At 36.5% G+C, this 11177-nt stretch overlaps 3 protein-coding genes across 4 annotated transcripts in view; 1 reads left to right on the forward strand and 2 right to left on the reverse strand.

Moving 5' to 3' along the window:
- The first annotated feature begins 581 nt into the window (after positions 1–581).
- Positions 582–5610, forward strand: LOC119633985. 2 transcript variants are annotated; one of them, XM_038027878.1, is made up of 4 exons: positions 582–659; positions 2618–3936; positions 4000–4427; positions 4493–5608. In XM_038027878.1, exons 2-4 carry the CDS (start codon positions 2739–2741, stop codon positions 4772–4774), a joined length of 1908 nt encoding a protein of 635 aa, XP_037883806.1. In that variant the 5' UTR covers positions 582–659; positions 2618–2738; the 3' UTR covers positions 4775–5608. The 2 variants fall into 2 exon arrangements, with proteins under 2 accessions (XP_037883806.1, XP_037883804.1); XM_038027876.1 differs by lacking the exon at positions 582–659 and adding an exon at positions 2132–2479 and having other exon boundaries at positions 4493–5610.
- Positions 5611–6075: 465 nt separating this feature from the next.
- Positions 6076–7385, reverse strand: LOC119633536 (hydroxymethylglutaryl-CoA lyase, mitochondrial). Its single transcript, XM_038027139.1, has 2 exons — positions 7229–7385; positions 6076–7169 (listed from the first exon to the last, which is right to left on the reverse strand). Exons 1-2 carry the CDS (start codon positions 7274–7276, stop codon positions 6240–6242), a joined length of 978 nt encoding a protein of 325 aa, XP_037883067.1. The 5' UTR covers positions 7277–7385; the 3' UTR covers positions 6076–6239.
- Positions 7386–8335: 950 nt separating this feature from the next.
- Positions 8336–11177, reverse strand: part of LOC119633140 (alanine--tRNA ligase, cytoplasmic) — a 4630-nt gene continuing 1788 nt past the window's right edge. The window contains exons 2-3 of the mRNA XM_038026444.1: positions 10493–11177; positions 8336–10429 (exon numbers count right to left, since the gene is read on the reverse strand). The exon at positions 10493–11177 is cut by the window's right edge and continues 327 nt beyond it. Coding sequence (XP_037882372.1) covers positions 8521–10429; positions 10493–11177 — 2594 coding nt within the window. The 3' untranslated portion in view covers positions 8336–8520. The remainder of the gene's footprint in view (positions 10430–10492) is intronic.

Consider the following 11177-nt stretch of genomic DNA (forward strand, 5'->3'; position numbering starts at 1 on the left):
ATTTATTACTATGCTAAATTTCCTTCATATTCTTCGATTTTTGGTTTATAAGGGTATGAAAAACAAGCAATAAATTCAATTGATTTTGAATAGAATTACCCCAGAGAGCGCGAAATTAACGTTCCTACTTTCGGAGTCAGTTTCTTCTTTGATTATTTAATTTGCTTTTATATATATTGTTCACATATACATCCATTTCTTTATATTTACTTATCAAACCATGTTTTCATTTACGGCAATTTCTTTCTTTGTTGTTAGTTATCATTCTCAACCTTTGGACTTTTTAACCCGAAAACAAAATAATGCGTCATTGTGTCAGCCCTCTTAAAATAAATAATAAGAGCAAAAAGAAAACAATCTATTCCTAAAGAGTTTCGATTTCATGGCATCCAAATACCGTGTAGATAAATTTGTCCTTACTCAACATGGAAAACGAGAATGAAGAAGTTTATTTTATTCAAAGTATTGCCCATCAAAAGCTACGCATTTTTTCCACCTTTCGGGCAAATTGTGGATTCCCTGCCAAAAAAACTGTTCGTGTTTTGAAGCAAACCAGGCGATAAGCCATTTTTCAACCTCTTCAAAATTACTGAAATGTTGCTCCGAAAGCGCGAGTGACATCGATGCAAATAGGTAGTGTTCTGATAGAGCCAAGTCAGGTGAGTGTGGTGGGTATGTCAAAATATCCCATCCTAGTGATTTAAATTCGTCTTTTACTGGTTTTGTTGTGTGGGTCTGAACATTATCATGAAACAAAATAACCTTGCCAAAGGTACGGACCAAGTCTGACCGCCTTTCAATCAATGCGTCGTTCAACCTTATCATTTGTTGTAGGTAACGTTGACTATTAACAACTTCACCGTGTCTTAACAACTCATGATACACCACACCTCTCTGGTCCCACCAAATACAAACCATTATTTTTCTCCCAAAACGATTTGACTTCGCCGTCGCTGTTGACAATTTCTTACGCTTAACGTTTTCAATATAAATCCACTTTTGGCCGCCCGTGACGATGCGATGTAAGAAAGATTTTCTTTCATACCTTCGAAGCAGCATTTCACATACGACTTTTCGATTCTCCATATGTCTTTCATTCAGCTCACGTGGCACCCACTTTCCCGACTTTTGGACCTTTCCCATAGCATGTAAACGTGCACTGATATTCGGTTGTGTCACATGTAACTGTTCAGCCATCATTTCTTGCGTTTGCGTATCGTCTTCATCCAATATAGCTTGCAATTCAGCGTCCTCATACTTCTTCGGTGCTCCTGGGCGGTCTTTGTCTTTCACGTCGAAATCACCACTTTTAAATCGCCGAAACCAGGTCTCACATGTTTTAATATTTGGAGCGCTATCACCGTAAACTTCCATAAGAAAACGTTGACTATCCACCGCTTTTTTCTTTTGATTAAATAAAAAAAGCAATGCATGCCGTAAATGTTCTTTAGTAGGTAAGAATGGAGCCATTTTCTATGATAAATTGTACACTCTCGCGAATTGTACGTTTACATTCCATACACGCTTTCAAAGTTTTATAAATATGCCAAAAAATCTCATAAACATCATGAGAAATATTAATAAGTAGACGCCATCTATTAGAGAAACCGGCAAGGACTTACTTATAAACTTCACATATGTAAATTATCCCTTGGGGGACTGACAACGCAATTGATTGTTTTTATTTTCAGATTAAACAATCTCTAGTGTAAACAATGCGAAGCCTCGTTACCACATTATTTTGTAAGAAAAGTTAAGCAAGAACATCTAAGTAAGAAACAAGGAAAAACAACGGTATAAAAAATCAACCTAAAAACAAATTAAATTTCTGATTATTGAAGTAGAAAAGTAAGAAAATGAGTTTAGAGGAAATTCAGAATTGAATTTGTCTGACGCAGTTGAATACACCAAAAGAAGTGCTTAAATGTTTTGATTTTAAAACCATATTTTGCATAATTATATAAATAGCTTCTATATTCAAAATAAACTGTCTTTATTTTTCCTTCGCGTTTTTAGCTTTTGGTTTTACTTGTTTGTATACGTACAAAACGATATGAGTTGCCTACTCTGGCAAAGTCTTGTAAATTTTCGGTAAAGTTAATATCCTCTGAAAATAGGAATAGCGCATCGCGTTTTCTCATAGTTTATAGATTGTAAAGCGGCGTCTTAGACGAAATATTTTGCTTTTTTGTTTAGAACATTTTTTATAAGATTGTCTTTTTCCTCAAACGCTTTGCGAAAATGGTGGTTTGGCAACTCTCCTACGCATCAGACTGGTTATTCTCTTCCAAATAGAGAGATAATGTTTTTAAAGTATTTAACGTATTTTTTTTAGCTTCTATTGATGGCTAAGTAAAGATATTTAAGAAAGTTTATAAATTGAAAACTCAATAGATTTTATGGATATGTCTGAAGTGCAAAATTTTCAATCGAGTGAAAATTGGCGCAATATTATTAAAACGTTTTTAACCATGGAAAGGTAAGAAAACAAATAATCATCTCTCAGTTTATTTTGCCCGCCCAAACAACTACAATATATATGAAGTAAAAAGTTACTTGTTATTAAACTACAAACAATATTTGAAATTTTAATCAAAAACCCCCACAATTTAAACAGAAAAAGTGCAACAAAACAAAAAAACGAAATAAAGGAGAGCGACCGAAGAAGTTTAGATATCGGAGAAGATTTGCAGAACATTTTGGAGGAAAGAACGCGGCAAATAAATATAAAAAAGAAAATGGAAGAATATCAAAAAATGCTCACTGATGAGACAGTGATTGATACGGAGCCTGGAGGATTAATGCAAATATCTAACGAAAGTTTTGAAGCTTTAGAGCGCATGTGTGACAAAACCCTTTCTGATCCAAATAATACAATTTTTAAATATATGAAGGCTGATAATAAGGATCAAATATTGGCTGCCATGAAAAAACGTGCTGATGGAAACGAGGCAAACGTGACCCCGCAAATGTTATTACAAAAATTGAAAGATTGCACTGTTTTGGATGAAATCGAAGCCCCGTCACACTTTTGGGATAATACAGTTGATGGCGAAAATGAATTTCAAATGTCGCCAGTTAAAATGGTGGGTCTGCTACGACCGTCTACAATAATGGAGGAGGCTTGCGAGGATTCGGTCCATTCGGATATATCATCTCCTGCCAGTTTCGAAACTGCTGCGAAATGTACTCTTAGCGGTATTTCTTCAGCTGGAACATATGGCACTGCTAAAGATTTCACTTGCGGCAGCAGTGCATGTTCGATTCCTGTTACTATTCAAAATCAGTCAAGTATTGAACCTGACAGAAACACATCACTCGTTTACAACGCAGACAATTTAACCTTTGTGGATAATAGCACTTTGGACGATGGAAGCAGAAAAAATGCCACTGTTGTAACTGCAAACAATAGGTACGGGCAAGAAGAAGCTTTAGAAACGGATTGTAATGAACCTAACTCTAAACTTCCGCAAATAAATGCACAGAGCCCTCTTGTGAACAGTGGTGAGGATTCTGATGAGTCAGTAATTGAAATCTCTGACGAAGAAAAGGATAACGAAGTGGTAGAAGCCAATATAGGCACAGATGAAATATCCTGTCAAAAAAACACTGCTCCGCAAAAAACATCGCAAATCCTTAAGGATATAAAAGCCGAAAGCATTATGAGTCTATCCTTCGAAAGCGATAAAGAAAATTGCTACGATTCAAACATTGAAACATCTCTCCAGTTCAATGACACTATGGAAGAAGTTGAATACATGCTTAAAAAAGGTATGGAATATATGGCATCAGACGGTATGCCAAAAAATAAATCAGATAAGACAAAATCGCTAATAAGCAGTCAATTTGAAAAGTCAGTCTTGTCGACTCCTAAAACTCCCGAAGTTTCTGCCACCCAGTCGTACAAATGCTCAATCAATAAATCGGTTCCAAAAGGTAAGATATTTAATGAAAATACATTCAATTTTAAAATATAATTGTGTACTTGTAAATACGCAGCCAAACCATGCGCCACAAAGTCGGAAGGAAAAGCCGTGAATAATTTAGCACGCAGCATTGCCAAAAAGGCGGATCGATATGCAATTGATATAAAACCTTTTCCTAAATTGGATCTGTTTGCTAAGCCAACAAACAAGCGTCAGAAGGAACTCTCGCATAAATTTTCGCATGTCGTTAGTCCAATTGGCACTTATATGAAAAAGACTGCCGTTACGCCGCTAATGGCCAACATAAAGTGTCGAAGAATGAAAAACGACGTACTTGACTCTACAGCATTCCAAGAACTTGAGAAAGAGTCTCGTTTATATAAGCTTCAGGTAAGTTCAAACGAAGGAGCTTCTCAAACTGGAGGAAAAAAAATAGCGGGACTCAATCCTCAATACAAGCCATTACCGAAGAAAGCGTACATATCATCGGACCGGAAACACGTGAGTACTATTAGGAAGGCTTCTCCCAAATGTACAAAAAGGTGATAATACGGTATGCCTTTCAGATAACGGATGAACGCACTCCTACCACAATACCCGGTGGTGCGAAAATACAAAAATATATTGAAAGTGCTGTCTTGCCGGCAGTTGTTCGACACGAGGGCAAATTGAAAATGAATGCAGCTGAAGCCTACAAAGCATTAGATAAGAACGTTGACTTAAAATTGAACAAAAAGCCTGAATCAATGAATGATATCAAATGCCGTACAAATGCCAGTTTGGCAAATCTATCTGTTATGTCTGGCGATATCTCCGTATACACAATTAAGGACGCTCAAAAGTTGTAGACGGAGACAGCGATGAATATTTAATTTAAAATATAACATCCTTTTTGACTAAAATATTTAAGTAATTTTTTTTTTACGCCACTAATGGTTGATTACACTGAGAATGGATCTACGCTGCCATTTTCCGCCGTATTTGAATTCTGAGAGAATAAATTGTTTGCGTAGAGAGAGGAAGAGGGAGGGTTTTGGAGCAAAGCAAAGAGAAATTTTGAAAATTGCGGATTTTTTTCATTTAGCGACTTATTTTGAGAAAGTCGTCATAGTGGAAGTACTTGTATAAATAGCTCGTCCTGGATCGAAATATATCAGTGCATCAAATTTCGTCAAAATATCTAAAAAATTGCAACCTTTAGGTTGAGCACAAAGGTGCATACAAAAACTGACAGACGGACAAAAATCGACTTAAGAAATCATTCTGAATTGATCGGTATAAAAATTATGGGATTATGCCAAGTTGTTTCGGTGCAGTATATTAAAAAAGTTGGGATCAAACATGAAGTTGCTCATAAACGTTTGTGCGTCTCTAGGAAGCGCCGTGGGAAAGAGTTGTGAAAGCAGCGTTTTGCGTTGATGCTCGGACCCGTTAAAATTTTCAATAGCCACAAATTTTCCAGCAGAAAAATGCGTATTATATTTTAAGATCATTACTTCTAATCACGAATACTTCCTTAAATTTTAGAATGAATATCTTCAACGCGTGGTCACCAGACGCGATTTACTATTCACGCGCATACAAATAAAAAAAAAAGAAGGGAAAACTGAACTTTTTGGTAGCAAACGGAACTTGGATGGAAAACAACAATTATCTTTAAAGCTTGCTTAATTTGAAAAGTTTGCAACGATTATATCATTTTGCGTCAAGGACGACCCCCTTTAAAAACCGATTCTGTAGACACGAATTTCGAAAAAGAGATTTGCCGGTAGTATTTCAAAGTAGTGAACGGATATGGATAACTGATGGAAGGAGATAATTTTTTGAAGCCTCTTCTATATGCATTTTCTTATAAAAAACAAGCCCTGTATAGACCAATTTGAGCCAATTTGTAATATTTTATGATCAAAATTGATCCAAGCAAGTGGATCTATTTAATATACATATATATATATATATAAAGATCCTCTAAGAATATTTTATGGCGAAAATAGTGGCATGGCTTATGCAATGGTTGGTTGGCCTGGCACGACGTCTTATATATATAATAATATATATAACGTCTTCATTTGTTTTCAATTATAAACTTTAATTATTGAGTTTCTTCGTTTGAGTAAATTATCAATAAATCGGAGTTTAATGTAAAATATTTACATATATACAGATTTCGTTCTTAGGTTAGTAAAGCTTTCTTTCTTAAAATTAATATAACATATATAAGAATATATCATATAACATATTGTATACAGATTTATGTTACTACTTATTTTTTGGTAGAAAAAATGCTTTCGAGATCCTTTTCTTAAAATTCGTTTATTGTTGATTATCACATTTCGGACTTTGGGGTTCTTTCCAAGCGCGATTGACTTTCGATTCGGACATCCGGCCCAACTTCTGGCATATAAAACGTCCTACTAAAACTAATTTTTCTAGATTGACACCAGTTTCTATACCCATGCCATGGAGCATATAAATAATATCTTCGGTAGCCGCATTACCCGACGCACCGCGCGCATAAGGACAACCACCTAAACCAGAAACGGAAGAATCGACCACAGCAATGCCGTAGTTAAGAGAAGTTAAGACATTAGCCAAAGCTTGGCCGTACGTATCATGAAAGTGAACAGCGAGTTTTTCTGGTGGCACTACGCGCACCACTTCATCTAACATTTTGCTTATAGTTCCGGGTGTGCCAACGCCTATCGTATCCCCTAGGGAAATTTCATAACACCCCATGTCATAAAGAGCCTCCACAACCTTTCTTACTTCCACCGGCTTGATTGGACCTTGATACGGACAACCAACGACGGTTGATACGTAACCACGTACTTTGATATCATTTTTATGAGCAATTTCCAAAACGGGACGGAAACGTTCAATGCTTTCGGCCGCAGTGCAATTGACATTTTTCAATGAGAATGCATCGGATGCCGCTCCGAAAACGGCAATTTCCTTAGCACCAATCTTCATAGCACTTTCCAGGCCTTTTACGTTAGGTGTTAGCACAGGATAGGCAATACCCGGGCATTTTTTTATACCACTATAAACTTCAGCATTATCAGCCATTTGCGGCACCCACTTAGGACTCACGAAACTGGTTACCTCAATGGTTTGTAGGCCCGTTTCTGATAACTGGTCGATAAATGATATTTTCACATCAGCCGGTAATAGTTTTTTTTCATTTTGTAAACCATCCCGCGGTCCGACCTCGACTATACGTACGTGGGACGGTAGTCTTTGCGCCTGCAAGACATCAAACTCAAGAGTATATTGTCATTAAAGTGGATTATATATTTACTTACCGTTGCGTAAGCACGATTTAATGTGTGATTAAAAATTGGTCTTAACATATCCGATAATTAGGATACTTAATGATTTAAATGATTATTTTCACTTTAATTGCAGATCTATGCTGCTCTATAACCCTAATTGATCTTGTAATCAGCTGATTTTTCAAAATAATCAAAGCTATGTACATATATGTACGTAAGCATTTTCTTAAGAAAAGGGTGAGACGTAGGTTCAGTACTTTAACCCACTACGTACACCACTTGTGGTACAGGGTACATATTAATTAATTAGTGCGGTCGTATGTAACAGGCAAAACGGCTTAAGGTAGAGCTACCTTTTATTATATCAATCGATTCAATGTCACAATCTGAATTGATCTAAGCCTGTCTGTCCGTCCGATGTCTGCCCTATCTGTCGTTATATAGAAAGAAATTTGCAATCGAAAAAAATTGTGGGGCCGACGCTTGAGGAAGGGTAAATTTACTTTATTATCAAGAAGATGGAATGCATTCATTGAAAGCAATCAAAACAGGTACAAGTAAATTTCAATTAGCTCCTTCTCTACTGCCGGAAGGATTAAAACGCAAATGACGCAATCGAAATTATCGGTTGAAAACTTTTTGCAGCCAAAATGTTTCGGCAATTAACAACTCCCAAAAAAAAAAAAAAGGGGAAATGCATATAAATTTTTAAAATCTAATTTAACTAAATTTCGATAATCAGATCCTGGTAGCATATGAAATATGATAGAATTTGCCTTGGACATAGCTCAACCTTTATTACTACCAAAGGCTTCTTTGAAGGGATATGAAAGTATGCATGCTATAAAAAATGCCAATAAGTGCATCTAATGTACATTTACTTTTTTTTCAGTTTCCTGCAATTATCTATAAGAGAATAAAAAACCGTAAGTAACAGAAATTATAAGCTTTGAAGTAAGGGTATGATTGGGCAATTTGCTTCACTCTTCGTTTTTGCCATGCATAAGAGTCTGCATCCAATTGCTTAATGTGTAAATATGTCTACGGTTTGAAGTAAGCATTGAGAGTAAATGATTTTTACAATAAATTCCTTTTCAAATGTTTTATTGTAAAGGAACCTTTCATATTTATTTTATTATCATGCTTTTGAAGAATTTTAAATTCGGAGAAGCCTTAGAAGGCAGAACCCTGCATGTACAACATAAAGGACGGATTTTGTCCGTATTTAAGAAAAAAAAAGATCTTGAAACAAAAGTGGAGGGCAGGAAATCCGCCACTATTTGATAAAAACTAAACCTAATTGTAGTAAATGCAATATTCTCTTAAAGCTGTAGTTTAACTTTCCCAAAATCCAATGCGTATTTAATGATTTGGTCCATGTCTTCATAATTTGAGCCGGAGGCTTGAGCTGATTCAGGTTTACCACCGCTTTTTCCATTCATTATCGTTGACACATGTTTTACCCACTCGTTCGCTTTAAGTCCTTTTTCTATAGCGCTTTTCGGCACTGACGCCAAACAAAACACTTTTTTTGAATTTGCATCCACCGATAAAAACATTGCAGCCGTATCCGGATTCAAAACTCGTACTTGTTTAAGGGCAGCATCAAGAGCTTTGGTATTATTGTAAGCTTCGAGCTGTTGTACAATTAGCGATGCATTCGGATTTTCAAGGCACAAAGCTTTCGCTTTCTCTGCGGCAGTTGAAATGACAGCATTTTTTAGCAAACGCTCCTTATCGTCTAAGGCCTTCTTAAGATTTTTTAAAAAATTTCGCATTTCATCTTTTTTAACTTGCGAAATAGTAGCATGAGAAATTTCGTCGCTTAAATCAATTATTCTCTTAATATGATTCTTTAAATGCTCTCCAGTTAGATCTTTGTCAATAGTTTCTTTAACAGCATTAATCTCCTTTTCATATAGCTTTGCTCTGTTCAAGGCTTTAACAGCTTCATTGCCCGTAAGCGCTACAATGCGGCGTATGCCTTTAGCTATACCCTCTTCACTAATAATTACAAAATCAACGATATGACCCGAACGCTTAAGATGAGTTCCACCGCAAAATTCAACAGAAGTGTGCTCGCCATCGTCACCCTTTAGATTTTCCATAAGTTGCTCAACGGTAATACCAAAAGATATTACTCGTACTGGGTCTGGATATACTTCGTCGAAAACCGAACGTAGACCGTTAATAGACTTTGCAGTTGTAAGGGAACATTCTTTAGCATAAATAGGCATATTTTTATATACTATCTCTCGCGCCATTTGCTCAGTTTTAGCAATTTGTTCTGATGTCATTGCAGACTTGCTATTAAAATCGAAACGTAATTTTTCTGGAACCACAAGGGAGCCCTTTTGATCTGTATCCTTGCCTAATACATGAAGGAGGCAATAATTAAGAGCATGTGTAGCTGAATGATTTTTCATTGTCAACGATCTGCGTACTGCGTCGATAAGCAAGTTCAGTGTATCGCCAACAGAAAGTGTGCCTTCGACCGTTCCAATATGTAAGATGTACCCACCTCGATTATAAACGCGATCAACAATAAATTCATTCGCCTCATCATCGATTTTAACTAAAACGCCTTGATCATAAATTTGACCTCCGCTCTCAGCATAGAAATTCGTATTATCTAGTATTAGACCACATTTTTGACCAGAATTTACAGTCTCAACGAATTGGTTTTCATATCTAATAGCTAAAATTACACCCGAACAGGAATCGAAGTGATATTCAGATTCTCGATCATCGGACACACTTTGATATTTGTATTTAAAGGAATCTTTAGTTATTGGGATTTTCCTGTCTTTAAGTTCGGAAATTGCGTGTACATCGAGATTAATGTCTTCTATTTTATTATCACCCTTGCCCTGTGAAAGTATATAAGAATTTTGTTTAGCTACGTCGTAGGCCTTCATATCAATTTCAAGTCCTCTTTCTTCAGCCATTAATTGAGTTAAATCCACTGGAAAGCCGTATGTATCATAAAGACGCCATAGTACATCGCCTGGAAAAATTTTCTCACTTCCAAGTTTTTCAATAGTGCGATTCAATAGATTGCGACCCCTGTTTAACGTTTTTAAAAATTGTACTTCCTCTTCATTAATTATGTCGATAATATTCTGAGGATTCTTCTTTACTTCTGGGAAAGCATCACCCAAAAGTTCAACCACTGTATGCACCAAAGATCCGAAAAAGCCCGGTTTAGCGTTTAATTTCTCAATAGCGTACCTGCAAAAAAAAAACACGCAAATATTTATAAAAGTTAGAAATAATATTTAAAGATCTAAGCACCTTACAGCACGTCGCAAAATGCGTCTCAGAACGTATCCTCGACCTGTATTGTCAGGCGTGCCCCCATCAGCTAGAGCTATCGTCAGGGTTCTCGCATGGTCAGCCAAAACGCGATACGCCATATCAATACCATTAACGTCTTCAACGCCTACTTTACCGTTATATTTAGGGCATCCTGTTCCCGTTTGAATCGCTTCAAATAAAGGTAGAAATATATCCGTGTCATAGTTTGAGCGTTTATTTTGAATAATAGATACCAAACGCTCGAAGCCCATACCGCAATCAATATGCTTTTTAGGAAGAGGCTTTAAACTTCCATCGTGTTCGCGGTTAAACTGAATGAACACTAAATTCCAAATTTCTAGTACATCGGGATCATCTTGATTTACTAATTCCGGAACGCTACGATTACCAATACGATCAAAATGTAGCTCCGAACACGGTCCGCAAGGGCCTGTTTCGCCCATCTCCCAAAAGTTATCTTTCATGTTTCCGGGCAGGACGTGTTCAGCCTTAATTCCCAGATCTAACCAAATGTTTTTGCACTCTAAATCGGGCTGCAGACCGGCAGTCTCATCGCCACCAAAATACGTTACATAGAGCCTATCATGAGGTAGCCCCAGCGTATTTGTTAAAAATTCCCATGCCCAGGTGCATATTTCTTTTTTAAAGTAATCGCCAAACG

Source organism: Glossina fuscipes, unplaced genomic scaffold (genome assembly GCF_014805625.2).
Source record: "Glossina fuscipes isolate IAEA_lab_2018 unplaced genomic scaffold, Yale_Gfus_2 2, whole genome shotgun sequence".
Taxonomy (NCBI): Eukaryota; Metazoa; Arthropoda; class Insecta; order Diptera; family Glossinidae; genus Glossina; species Glossina fuscipes.